Genomic DNA, 14,382 nt, shown 5'->3' with positions numbered 1-14,382 from the left:
GTGACAAAGCGAAAACAGGTTTTGAGAAATTTTCGCAAATGTATTAATAAAAAAACGGATACCTTATTTACATAAGTATTCAGACCCTCTGCTTACTCACATCAATCACGGAGAGCGTGATCAAGCAGTCGTCCGGAACAGCTGGTGCTCTCATGCATGGTTCAGTGTTCCTTGCCTCGACGCAAGCATAAAGGCATTTGGCGCATCTGGTAGGCTCGCATCACTAGTCAGCTCGCAGCTGGGTTTCTCTTTGTAATCCGTGATAGTTTGTAAGCCCTGCCACATCCGACGAGCGTCAGAGCCGGTGTAGTAGGATTTGATCTTCGTCCTGTATTGGCACGTTGCTTGTTTGATGGTTTGTCGGAGGGTGTCCGGGTTAGTGTCCAGCTCTAGCCTTTTAGCTCAGTGCGGATTTAGCCTGTAATCCATGGCTTTCAATGCTCTTATTAATGAAGCCGGTGACTGATGTGGTGTACTCCTCAATGCCATTTTGATGAATCCCGGAACATATTCCAGTCTGCGCTAGCGGAACAGTCCTGTAGTTTAGTATCCACTTCATCGGACTACTCCCATTTTTGAGCGTGTCACTGATACTTCCTGTGAGTTTTTGCTTGTATGAGGTGAAACTGATTTGTTTCCCTGCATTAATATCACTGGCCGTTAGGAGCGCTGCCTTTCGGATGAGCATTTTCTTGTTTGCTTATGGCCTTATACGGCTCGTTGAGTGCGGTCTTAGTGCCAACATCGATTTGTGGTGGTAAATAGACGGCTACGATAAATATAGATTAAAACTCTCTTGGTAAATAATATGGTCTACTGCTTATCATGAGGTATTATAACTCGGACGAGCAGAACCTCGAGACTTCCTTAATATCAGAGATTGTACACCAGCTGTTGTTAACAAAGACACATCCTCCCTTGAGCCGATACTGCTGTTCTGTCCTGCATAGAAAAAAAACAGCTAGATGTATATTGTCCTTGTTCAGACATGACTCCGTGAAAAATAGGATATTACAGTTCTTCAGGTCCCGTTGCTAGGATAGTCTGGAACGGAGCTCAATAATTGGCCAGGAGCCCATTTTAAACATCCAGGAGCCCATTTTTAAACTGCCGTTCTGAACACGTTTCCCTTGTAGAAAAAGGTGAACCCAGAGCTGCAGGTGGAGGTGAAGCCCTCTATCAGAGCCAGGAAGATCCAGGAAGAGAAGATGAGGAAACAGATGCAGAAGGAGGAGTACTGGAGGAGGAGAGAGGAGGAGGAGAGATGGAGGATGGAGATGAGGTACGGAGAGATGGGGTGGGACACGCACTAAAACCTGTTGCATGCTTCCCAGTTGAAACCGTTCACACAGACATTATGACAAAATGGTGATGTTTTTTTGTTCGTTGTGGTGTTTGGCTGTTTTTTTTTTCTTTCTGTAAAATTTTCAAAATCAAAAGTTCGGTAGCCGAAGTCTATATACACACACACACACAACTCGTAAAAGGCGACACATCTTCCTAGCTAGTCCTCGCTTACGTTAACCGAGTGAACATGTCAGAGGGAAAGAAACTGTAGTGACCCTCTCTCTCGCCTGTGTCTCTCTAGACGTTACGAGGAGGACATGTACTGGCGTCGTATGGAGGAGGACCACCACTGGGACGAGAGACGTGGGGGACCCAGGATGCCAGGGGATGGACCTTACCCCCAGGGGCCCCCTGGACCTCCTGGACTACTGGGGGTCCGACCTGGCATGCCCATCCCTCAGCCCCAAGGACCTGTGGTAGCATACCAGTCCACACACACACACACACACACACACACACACACACACACACACACACACACACACCTCAGCCACAGTAACCTGTGAGTCATCAATCCGGTCAGAAAAGCCGTGCATTGAGACCCATGTAGGTGGTGGTAGTATTATACATTTCTACTTGTTTTCTTTGGCCCACACCCCTTGATGTTTTTCACTATACAGACTATTTGACCCATTTTTTGTTTTGCGTTCCCTTGCAGCCTCCCCGTCGCCCGGACTCGTCAGACGACCGCTACGTGATGACGAAGCACGCAGCCATCTACCCCTCTGAGGACGAGCTGCAGGCCATCCAGAAGATCGTCTCCATCACAGAGAGAGCCCTCAAACTGGTCTCAGACATCACCGATCAGGAGAAGACCAAGGAGACTACTGGGGAGGAGAAAGAGGAGGAGGTCCCCAAGACTGCCCAAGACAGGTGAGGAGAGAGGGGGAGGGAGGGGGAGAGAGAGGGAGGGAGAGCGAGGGAGAGAGGTAGGCTAAACCCAAGGTGTCTGGGGAGGAGAGGGGGAAGGGTGAGAGACGGAGGGAGGGGTGGGGGGGGGGGGTTGTTGAGAGGCCAAGGTAGGGATACCAATGGACTTAAAGGAAAGATTCACCCGTTTTTGAATGTGATATTGTTTTTGTGCATCTCTGAGCGATGTTCTATCGTTTGCCGCCGTCATTTCATTTTTTTGGTGTGTATCTGAGCTATTGCCTTTCAAGCTGTTGCCGTTGGCTAAAGGACTGCTGCTCCGCAGAGGCAACAACGTTAACCTGGTCCTACGCTGTTCAGACAAACCCACCAAGACCCTGCTGAGCTGCACAGTGGAACACCTGCCCAAGCATTGAACTCTGAAAGGAGTGATGAGGGTGGGGGTGTTGGCTAAAGGACTGCTGCTCTGTTTCAGTCTGTTTTTTAACGTTAGATACCTAATGAACACCTCCCTCCTGTGTCCCGTAGAGCTCTGAAAGGAGTGATGAGGGTGGGGGTGTTGGCTAAAGGACTGCTGCTCTGTTTCAGTCTGTTTTTTAACGTTAGATACCTAATGAACACCTCCCTCCTGTGTCCCGTAGAGCTCTGAAAGGAGTGATGAGGGTGGGGGTGTTGGCTAAAGGACTGCTTCTCCGTGGAGACAAGAACGTAAACCTGGTCCTGCTCTGTTCAGACAAACCCACCAAAACCCTGCTGAGTCGCATAGTGGAACACCTGCCCAAGCAGCTTCTGGTACACACACACACACACACACACACACACACACACTGCTGAGTCACACACACACACACACACACACACACACACTGCTGAGTCACACACACACACATTATCCACACTGCTGAGTCACACACACGCACACACACACACACACACATTTCCAGTAACTGCTACTTAACCAAATCAAGAAGCATCTCTCCAACACATCCCACCTCGAACAGTTACACATACTTCCTTCCTGTGTGCAAGCTGTTGATTTGATTTGATTGATTTGACAGCTGGTGACCCCAGAGAAGTACGAGGTGAAGGGCTCCATCCAGGACTGCTCCGTCGTCCTGACGTCTGGAGCCGACCCCAAAATGACAGTCACCGTGACCCTGACCTCCCCCATCATCCGAGAGGAGGAGACCCCTGCCACACCCCCGCCACGGGAAGGAGGTTTGGATAGACGTCGTCCCCTCTTCTCCATTCCACACCCCTTTCCTTCTCTCTGCCACCTTGCTTATGGGTGCATTAGTTTAGTTTGTCCAGGATGCACTGGGGTGGGCGGAGTTTGCACGTTGTGGGCTGTTTTCAAATGGTCCTAATGTGAAATCTCTGCCCACCTTGGGGGGCACTGGGCAAGCAAAAAATGAATTCAACCCTGTAAGATCAATTTCTATCTTTTTGATTGGGTCTCGAAGAGAACTACCCTGGTGGCACTTTTTTAAAAACGAGTTTCTAGATTGTTCTGAGATGCAGCTGTATAGCACTGGCCACTAAAGTAGATTTTAATCTGTTGGGCATCCAAGTCTCTCGCTCATGGTTTTGTCTTTTTAGAAACACTTGTTTTAAACTTCAACCAAGGAGGTGCTGGAGCATGTCATGACGGAAGAAGCTGGTTCGTTCATTATTAAAAACAGTACTCGTGCCTTCTAAATACAGCCTTGGGGTGGGAATTCTAATTTAGCTCAGTGTTTTTTTTTAAACTCACGGGTTAGGATCCACATATCATAAAGGGGAAGCATTTTAGATTGTCCAACATACTTTTATTTGAAGGCAGAGAAGCCATCTTTTTTTATTATTATTATTTTAAACCTGTGCCCTAAGGAAAATCTGACGTATCAATTAAATTTGAAAACAACCTTGTTTCTAGTCATGGTTAGCTCAGCACTCTTAGTGAAGTTAGGATCCTATAACCCTAGTGCCAGCAGAGTAGCTCTTAGGTCTTGAACTCTTCTTCTTCTCTTTTGAAAAGCTGTACCATTTACAAAGCATGAACAGTGTTTTGCGTTGTCAGTCTCTCTAGTTTTTTAGTTCCCAGGTAAGATTAATTTTTGTTTCCTGTTTCACGGGGGGGGGGGGGGGGGGGGGTTGTTTTCACAGTTACACCACTACGTTAAACCAATTACCCTACCGGGTCAATCGTTATTTAGCTCAGAACTACACACATCAGAGGAACATTTTCTCTACAGATACCCAAAATAAATTAGCCCCGTTGGTCAGGGAAGTGGTGGGCTGCTGAATCTATTAAGGAATGTGCACACAACTCAGAGCTCTGCACAGATCGTAGATTGATGTCACCGGGGAGAATTCCAGCTCAAATTTTAGTTGATTTTTGTCAAATGAGGATTTGGCCAAATGACTAGCTTCAGAACACAGAGACAGTTCTCGGACACAGGCAGACAGACAGGAAAATGTGAAGAAGGGTCACATGTCCCCACAGGAAACAAATCTTACTTTTGTCTGGCGGTGTTCTGTTCTAAAGCGCTCCCTGAGTGAACTGGTGTCATACCAAAGCCTAGTGCACAGAAAGATCGGGCTCCATTTCCTTATTGTAACTAATCATTCTGTCAACAGGGAGGAAAAAAATCCAGACTTGAAGCCATATCGATCACGTTATTATCCGTTGTCTTTGCATTCGTTGACGTTGGAGGGTTGAGGGAGGGAGGGAGGGAGGGAGGGAGGGCCGGTTGAGGGAGGGAGGGAGGGCCGGTTGAGGGAGGGAGGGAGGGCCGGTTGAGGGAGGGAGGGAGGGCCGGTTGAGGGAGGGAGGGAGGGAGGGCCGGTTGAGGGAGGGAGGGAGGGAGGGCCGGTTGAGGGAGGGAGGGAGGGAGGGCCGGTTGAGGGAGGGAGGGAGGGAGGGCCGGTTGAGGGAGGGAGGGAGGGAGGGCCGGTTGAGGGAGGGAGGGAGGGAGGGCCGGTTGAGGGAGGGAGGGAGGGCCGGTTGAGGGAGGGAGGGAGGGAGGGCCGGTTGAGGGAGGGAGGGAGGGAGGGCCGGTTGAGGGAGGGAGGGAGGGCCGGTTGAGGGAGGGAGGGAGGGAGGGCCGGTTGAGGGAGGGAGGGAGGGAGGGCCGGTTGAGGGAGGGAGGGAGGGAGGGCCGGTTGAGGGAGGGAGGGAGGGCCGGTTGAGGGAGGGAGGGCCGCCAGGCTGAGGTGGACCATTTAGGCTGAGGTGGACTGTTTCAACATCGGAACACTTATGTCTCTATTGAGCACGTCTAGCACGCAACTTATGTTTTGTTTTGTGCCAATTTTCCACCCTTTCCAGAAGTGTGCACTTGTGCACTCTTGTCAATGGATTTAAAAGCATAGGATTGGTGTAGGCTGGAGAGTATTGGCCGCAGCGAGTATCCACCATTTTGTTGAATCCAGTGTCAGAAAGTGAGCAAGTACACACTTCATGTGAAAAGTGCAAAATGGGGACGCAACGTGACCAGCCTTCAGTAGGCCAGGAAGTGTTTGGCAGAGGACTCTGTGGTTGGACCTGAGTACGCAGTAGTAGAAGCAGCAGCAGCAGCAGTAGTAGAGGTAGTAGTAGCAGTAGAGGTAGTAGTAGCAGTAGAGGTAGTAGTAGCGGTAGAGGTAGAGGCAGTAGCAGCAGTAGTAGTAGCAGCAGTAGCAGCGGTAGAGGCAGTAGCGGTAGAAGCAGTAGCGGTAGTGGTAGAGGTAGTAGTAGCAGCAGTAGCGGTAGAGGCAGTAGCAGCAGCAGTAGTAGTAGCAGTAGTAGCAGTAGCAGTAGTGGTAGTGGTAGTGGTGGTAGCGGTAGTGGTAGTAGTGGTAGTAGTAGTAGTAGTAGTAGCAGTAGCAGCAGCAGTAGTGGTAGTAGTGGTAGTAGTAGTAGTGGTAGTAGTAGTAGTAGTGGTAGTAGTAGAGGCAGTAGTAGTAGCAGCAGTAGCAGCGGTAGTAGTGGTAGTAGTGGTAGTAGTAGTAGTAGCAGTAGCAGCAGCAGTAGTGGTAGTAGTGGTAGTAGTAGTAGTGGTAGTAGTGGTAGTGGTAGTAGTAGTAGTGGTAGTAGTAGTAGTAGTGGTAGTAGTAGAGGCAGTAGTAGTAGCAGCGGTAGTAGTGGTAGTAGTGGTAGTAGTAGTAGTAGCAGTAGTGGTAGTGGTAGTAGTAGAGGCAGTAGTAGCAGCAGCAGTAGTGGTAGTAGTGGTAGTAGTGGTAGTAGTAGTAGTAGCAGCAGTAGCAGCGGTAGTAGCAGTAGTAGTAGTAGTAGTAGTAGCAGTAGCGGTAGTGGTAGTAGTAGAGGCAGTAGTAGTAGTAGTAGTAGAAGTAGTAGCAGTAGTAGCAGTAGTAGAAGTAGTAGCAGTAGCAGTAGTACCAACCTACCAGCCAGGAGTGACTCACACCAGCCATGCATGCAGTGATGTCCAACCTAACCATTCTTTTTGCTGCTGGGAGGAGCTTACATGTTTGTTTGTTTTTTTGTTTCCAACTGCTGCTGTCACATAATGTGTAGCTTTCTAACTGGTCCAGCCCAAAGCCCTCTGTTTTGGAATTGTTTAATAATAAAACGTGTCCAGGAGAGGGTTCGAACCCCCGGCCAACCAGTTCCTGCGGAAGGATTTTTGACCAAGGTTTTCCACCCCCACCACCTAAACACTCTGCCACACCTACCATTTAGCCATTGCCACTCACTGTTGGTAGCTACTCCGTTCACACTCTGCCATTACAGTTCACCACCGGACTTCTGACATCTCTCCTTTTGTTTGTTTGTTTAAACTAATACACCCACATGACCTGTTGGAATCCACCTACGGTATCAACTCCGTAGATGATATTAAGACTGAAAGTGACAAATGATTGGCGTAACATTGCTTACTTAAACAAGCTGACTTATCTCAGCTTTTCAGAGATTTTAAACTTCTCTGTGAGGTCTTACATTTCAACACGTTACCAATACATACAGTTTTAGTAATTTTTTTTGACGACTAGGTCAGCCTTCACACAAGACCTAAGCAAGAGGTGTTGGATAATTCTCAGGCTGTCGAAGCTCTATGGAAGTCACTCATCCCGCTTCTATTTTCTCCTGCAAGGTTTGGTTAGCATTTTACGCCAGTCTCATAATTCACATTCCCCTTTACCCAACGTATAACCGAACACCTCACACCAACGTGAACCTAATGTTACATTCATGACTCACTACATATCCAAACACTAGTCATTTCGAGGTGAGGTCAGGTTGCTGGTCATTCATTGGTTCATTTGGCAGAAGGAACGATCAAGACTAGTTAGTTCACTTCTTGGTTCCTTCCTGAAACCCTATCTTGGTATGTGTGGCAATGCGTTTGTGTTTTCTCGCCAATGACTCTTGCTGTACCTGGTCAAACACCCGTTCCTCCTCCTCACCACCTCAACCACCAACCAACCAACCGTCCACCATTTTGACAATTCGACTCATCCATTTGTAGATGTAACCGGGGGCTTGGTGCGAGACCCGGCGGACGTCTTGGACAGGCTAAAATGCCTTGACGGTCTAGCGGCTCTCCGCCACGCTAAGTGGTTCCAGGTTCGGACACATCCTTTTACTTATTGTAGCCTTATGAGATGCATTTTTTTTTTCTTTCCTTTGTTTGAATTGTTTTTTTTAATGAAGGAATTAGTATTTAATTTTTAACAAACAAAAAACGCAGTAATACCAGATTTTGTATAATATAAAAAATATATTTAAAAATTATAATATTCAAGGATGCCACCCTTGTAATGATAATGTTTTGACCAGATTGAATATCCAATCTTTATTTATGATATTTATTCAGATGAACTTTAGAATGGTAATAATTTTCTGGTAAAAAAAAAAACAACAACAAAAAGAAACTGGCATCCTTGTATTCCTTTTTGTTTTTACCAGACTGTTTTCTTAGTGTTAAAACATGATTCCATAAGGCTGCAGAGATATCTTTGCATCTTTGGCATCCGATAAGAGCTTCCATGTTGAGCGTTTGTAGCTTTTTATTTTCTGTTCGTAGAATAATGGGGATTGAGAGAAGGGACATCTGATTTAGTTTACTGTGTCACTGCTATGTCCCAAAAGCAAACACGCAGGCAAAAGTAAAGCAGATTCCCTCCACTCTCCCAGTCCCTTACGCTCAATCTTCTTTACAAACACACTGTGTACTATAAGTACCGGACTGTCTGTGAAACCCAACCCTGAGAGGTCAGGGTTTATAAGATGACAAGGAAACGAAACCTAAACTTTTCTTGTTTCATCTTTTCATCTTGCAAACTGTGAACTCTCTTTTTTTTTTTTTTTTTTACTAACGTTCCCGACGAGGTGAAATACTCCTGGAAATGGCAGCTGATTCCAACCAATTACGGCCCCCTTTTTAACAATACTTCAAATCACCCAATCACAAGCTTCCATTGTGTACAGTAGTGTTTTGACCTCTGACAGACCTGTTGCAATGTATGTATTGTGTACTATGATCCCTGTTGTCTGCTCCTGTCTCTGACTGTCACTAAACTGAACGTGTTATTGCACCACAAGGCTAGGGCCAACGGACTCCAATCCTGTGTGATTGTTATTCGTATCCTGCGTGACCTCTGCCAGAGGGTCCCCACGTGGTCCGCCTTCCCCAGCTGGGTGAGTTCATCGCCAGGCTGATACACACCAGTTAACATCTCAACATTTAAGTGGCGTCGGCGTTGTTCCCTCTAATGTTTTGAAGGAGAGTAATAGGAAATGCTTCTCTTGCATCCCGAGTCTTTCCCGACCTAGAATTGAAAAGCCAGAAGCACCAGAAATGTGCCCCTGTTTTACTGCCCTGTACATGCTCCCTTCCTCTGATTGGTCTCCACCTCCCTGTTCTCCAGGCCATGGAGCTGCTGGTGGAGAAGGCCATTAGCAGCGCCTCCGGCCCCCTGAGCCCAGGCGACGCGTTAAGACGAGTCTTTGAATGTATTTCCTCCGGGATCCTGCTCCCCGGTAAGTCTAACCATGATCAATTTTGTATTTTTTTTTTCGACTGATCGTGATAGACTGTTTTGACCAGGGCCTGAAATGTACTTTGTGGTCCACCAGTCACTGTGGCCGGTTGATTTAAACATTTAACAGCCACTCGGGTGTTTTACCAGCCAAATTAGTTTCTGCCATAATTGCATAAAATAAAAAAAACAAGTGACAATGCTTTTGTAATGTTTCTAAAACAAGAAATGTATTAGTAAGGTATTGTGGTATATTGCTAAATTTCGTAAAACATTTTGGTGACCTAAGGTCTTTTTAATAAAAATATCAGACAAAATGTTCAACTGCCCCTTTTTAAGGACTGGAGGTTGCCACGGTAACAGGGCCACTCGAGTCGTCATGTCACGTGTGTCTCTGAGATTTGGGATCCGACTCTTCGCTATCAGTTGAAGCAGCAGACTCAAACCAACGTTGAAAAACAACCGAGCTTGTGAACGATGTAAATAGTCAAGAAACACGAGGACAAAGTCTCATTTTGTAGATGTGAGAGTAAATTAGACACTTATGTCTGTGTGCTGCACCTCCAGTGCTATACTCATTGCGCAGGCGGAGTTGCTGCGTGAGGCTGGATATAGGTTTCCCATTTATTTTTGCAATTAGCACGTGCTCATACTTGACTTTTTGACGATTATTATTCTCTAATGTAATGCTCGCACTATAGAGCCCTTGAAATTGACATCCGCCAGCGTGGCTGGTGAAATAGACGTTCTTACCCGCCAGTACCTACATTTACCTGCATTTGGCGGGTGTTAATTTTAGGTCATGATTTTGACTATCATGGCCGACTATTTTTGACGATCCTCATAGCTTTTTTTCCCTGGTGTTGTGTGGGGTGAGCAGAATGCTGATGGGTGTTTGTCTGTCCACCAGGTGGTCCGGGGTTGGTCGATCCGTGTGAGAAGAACCCCACCGACACCCTGACAACCATGGACGAGCAGCACAGGGAGGACATCACCTCAAGTGCCCAGGTACTGACAGGCACAGAATACATCATATCATGTACAGTGGGGAGAACAAGTATTTGATACACTGCCGATTTTTTATTTATTTATTTTTTGCAGGTTTTCCTACTTACAAAGACAAGCATGTAGAGGTCTGTAATGTAACATGTAGAGGTCTGTAACATGTAGAGGTCTGTAATTTTTATCATAGGTGTATGATTTTATCACATTGTATGATTTTTAAGTAATTAATTTGCATTTCTGTACAAAATATTAAGTTCTGCTTTTCTGATGTATCAAATACTTATGTCATGCAATAAAATGCAAATTAATTACTTAAAAATCATACAATGTGATTTTCTGGATTTTTTTTAGATTCTGTCTCTCACAGTTGAAGTGTACCTATGATAAAAAATGACAGACCTCTACATGCTTTGTAAGTAGGAAAACCTGCAAAAAAATCGTCAGTGTATCAAACACTTGTTCTCCCCACTGTATACCTTTTTTTATAATAGCCCAAGAACAGATCCTTGAGGTACACCATCAATAGAAGGTACTGGCCATAAAGATGTATTGTAATTGTCAGACGTATAGTAATGGTTTTGCCTTAAAAGTTTTAAGACTTGTTGGAAAGATGTATAACCTGATTCGAAATCGTCTGTAGATAGAATGGAAGTACTTGATACTTCTGCCAGATCATTTCTATAAATATGAATGACCCAGTAACTTGAGGAACTGATGAGATACTGGCCATGAATATAGTAAGGGTCTGATGTGTAATCCTGAGGTACTGGACCTCCAGTGCCTCCTATTGAGACGTCTCACTATCTGAATAATAATAATAATGACGTAAGGACAGATCCTTGAGGTACACCGTAGTTATTACGCTAACTCGCTGTGTCTCTGTCCAGTTTGCTCTGCGGCTGCTAGCGTTCCGGCAGATCCACAAGGTGCTGGGCATGGACCCACTGCCCCAGATGAACCCTCGCTTCAACGTCCGCAACAACCGCAAGCGTCGCCGAGACATCGACGGAGCGGACGGCTTCGAGGGCGAAGGGAAGAAGGACAAGAAAGATTTGGACAGTAGCTACTAGGACTAGTTATCCCCCTTTTTATTCATTTAAAGTAGTCTGTGGCCACGTTCCAGGCGGACTACGTTGCAGTCGCCTGCCAGATCTAACAACACCCGGATAAGGCGTTTTTAAGATGTGAGCTAACCGCATCCATATGATATAGCATTGTTCTGATGCCAGTGTGCACAGTCAATAACGCGGTTGATGCCGGGCAGCAAGACTGCAATGTAGTCGGCCTGGAACGCTGCCTGTGTGTACCCTTTTTCTGTTGTCTCTAGATTCTAAACAAACCCCCTTGTTAATATCAAAGACCACATCGGATAGGGCCTGGTTTCTGTAAGCCGTGTAGGACAGGGTTGTATTCTTTAGGGGCAAAGTTTTTTTTGCAACGAAAAAAGAAAATGAGTTCTTATTGGACAAGTCCAAATAATGTCAGTGTGTTTTTCTTCCATTTTGGTGCCTAATACAATAGGACCCTGTTTTGACTGCAGCTCGCTGTATAGGAATACTGCAGTAACCCAGTTTGTCCACGATGTTCGGTTTTGGCTTATTGATCAATATGACCTGTGGTTGGGACCTAAACTTCTCTTTCGTAGCCGATTCTACTTTTACCCCTCTGCTTCTCCATGACAACGGGGCTTCCTTAGCATCTACTCCTTAGACCTTTTTTTTTTTTTTTTTCTTATTTTCGAGACCGTCTTTCCAGTCTGTCGAGTTATGAAAAAGACAGTGAGATCTAATTTTGTTAGTTGATCAATCAGGAGACTCATAATAAATGTAAATGCCTAACATGCATGTTATTTCTAGTTGCATACATTCAGTGTTTGCTGTTAGTGAGAGAGTTTTAATATCCATTGTGAAGCCCATAATACGATCAGTCGCCAGTAATGTTTTATTTTCCTATAAGCTGTAATTTTGAATATGGTTTCTTCTTTTAAGTGGCATAATGCTTAAAGTGGTGTAAAAGCTGTGGTCTTGTCCCATTAAGGCCGGACTGCAATGTGTTCTAATATTTAACACAGACCCCTTTAGCTGGGGCGTTGATGTACTACATTTCTGAAGAAAACAGATTCCTAATTCGTTGTTAGTAGTTATTATTCTCTTAATATATGAAAATATACCTTTAATCTTGCAATGGATCAAAAAGTGTTTGGTTTATTGAAGAGTGCATGGCCGTGTTTTCAGATTTTTTTGTTATTTTATGGCTTTTTAACACGTTTTGGTTTTACAGATTAATTATAATGGGGAAATGTAATGGCTTGCCCCCTAATCTTGGTTTAATGCTGCGTAAATAGTTCATTTGAATAATCTAACAGTTAAAAAAAGACAAGTGTAACGTTGATGTTTGTTGTAATTGAGGTTTAAATGTAGAGCCATTCTTTGACGCCTGACCGTCAGCCTCTTGTCTCATCACCTGCTTTACCACGGGCAGAATAAAGACATTTCCTGAATGAAGGATTGAGTGCAGTTTCGTCTCTCTACTGAACAGCAGGTCTCGTTTAGTACACTGACTTGAGAGTAAAAGGTAAGCTCTGAGACGATAACCTAATTTTAAAGTAAGTCTAGAAGAAATCTACGCTGTAACTCTATTTCTGTTTAAACGTGTTTCAGTGAGGCTTCCTTCAGACAGATGGGTAACTGTTGATGATCAGAAACAGACTGGTGGTTTAGCAACACAACCGTGGGGCAAAACGGATGGTTGGCTTAGATTATTGACATGTAAACTATATTTAGTCTACAAATGTTTATTGAAAACGTACATATGCACAATGAGCACTTTGTCTCAAATGCACCGTTACAGTTGGTTAGCTAGCAAGGTTTTTGCTATATTAGCGTAGACATTAAATCTGTCAACACCTCAACACAAGACATGGTTTCAGTAACGAGATACAGCGAGCTGAAACGAGCCACCTACGATTCCCCACATGGCAGCTTGTTGTCATTGTGGTCTGAACCTTCAGAATCATAAAGCATGGATTCCGTCCCCATCGATGCGCGCATCATTTTGTGACATTGTCAGCCGTCTATATGGAATAGGCTAAATTAATATTGATCTTTGCAAAAGCCAGTTGACTGGTATATGTCCGACGGCATATGAGGACATATCAGTTTTGTATCCCTCTGAAGACCGGAAGACCCCACACAATGGAATGACCATAGCCTGCTTCCTCTGCTGACAGAGAAATACGCTTTTTGTGCGTATGGAACATTTCTGGGTTATTTTTTTATTTCAGCTCATGAAACATGGGACCAACACTACATGTTTATATTTTTGTTCAGTGTGTGTATACATACACACACGTAAGTGGACACCGCTTCAAATTAGTGGATTCTGCTATTTCAGCCACACCTGTTGCTGACTGAATTGTAACTATTTTGCACTATGGCCTATTTATTGCCTTACCTCCATAACTTACTACATTCGCACACACTGTATATATATTTTCTGTTGTATTTCTGACTTTATGTTTTTTACCCCATATGTAACTCTGTGTTGTTGTTTTTATTGCACTGCTTTGCTTTATCTTGGCCAGGTCGCAGTTGTAAATGAGAACTTGTTCTCAACTGGCTTACCTGGTTAAATAAAGGTGAAATAAAAAATCGCGCACACAGCCATGCAATCTCCGTAGACAAACATTGGCAGTAGAATGGCCTTACTGAAGAGCTCACTGACTTTTTAACGTGGCACCGTCATAGGATGCCACCTTTCCCACAAGTCAGTTTCTCAAATTTCTGCCCTGCTAAAGCTGCCCCGGTGAACTGTAAGTGCTGTGATTGTGAAGTGGAAACGTCTAGGAGCAACAGCGGCTCAGCCGCGAAATGGTAGGCCACACAAGCTCACAGAACGGGACCGCCAAGTGCTGTAGCGCGTACAAATCATCTCTCATTGGTTGCAACACTCACTACCAAAGTGAAGTTCCAAACACAAGAACTGTTCCTTGGGAGCTTCATGAAATGGGTTTCCACGGCCGAGCAGCCGCACACAAGCCTAAGATCACCAAGCGCCAGCTGGAGTGGTGTAAAGCTCGCTGCCATTGGACTCTGGAGCAGTGGAAATGCGTTCTCTGGAGTGATGAATCACACTTTACCATCTGGCAGTCTGACGGACGTATTTGGGTTTGGCAGATGCCAGGAGAACGCTACCTGC

The 14,382-nt window shown here is 45.3% G+C and overlaps 1 protein-coding gene across 10 annotated transcripts in view; it reads left to right on the top strand.

Annotated features, from left to right (window-relative positions):
* LOC311144690 (zinc finger RNA-binding protein-like) overlaps positions 1-12,689 on the top strand; it is a 41,233-nt gene extending 28,544 nt beyond the window's left edge. For all 10 annotated transcript variants that reach the window (XM_084180778.1, XM_084180774.1, XM_084180782.1 and 7 more), the window contains exons 12-21: positions 1,137-1,282; positions 1,589-1,763; positions 2,006-2,220; positions 2,859-3,009; positions 3,276-3,435; positions 7,668-7,765; positions 8,744-8,839; positions 9,070-9,181; positions 10,091-10,188; positions 11,073-12,689. In XM_084180778.1, coding sequence (XP_084036904.1) covers positions 1,137-1,282; positions 1,589-1,763; positions 2,006-2,220; positions 2,859-3,009; positions 3,276-3,435; positions 7,668-7,765; positions 8,744-8,839; positions 9,070-9,181; positions 10,091-10,188; positions 11,073-11,255 — 1,434 coding nt within the window. In that variant the 3' untranslated portion in view covers positions 11,256-12,689. The remainder of the gene's footprint in view (positions 1-1,136; positions 1,283-1,588; positions 1,764-2,005; positions 2,221-2,858; positions 3,010-3,275; positions 3,436-7,667; positions 7,766-8,743; positions 8,840-9,069; positions 9,182-10,090; positions 10,189-11,072) is intronic.
* The last annotated feature ends 1,693 nt before the right edge of the window (positions 12,690-14,382 follow it).

This window comes from Coregonus lavaretus (assembly GCF_964263955.1).
Source record: "Coregonus lavaretus genome assembly, chromosome: 17".
Classification (NCBI taxonomy): domain Eukaryota; kingdom Metazoa; phylum Chordata; class Actinopteri; order Salmoniformes; family Salmonidae; genus Coregonus; species Coregonus lavaretus.
Note: the sequence above shows the minus strand (reverse complement) of the source record. Positions and strands in the feature narration are given on the sequence as shown.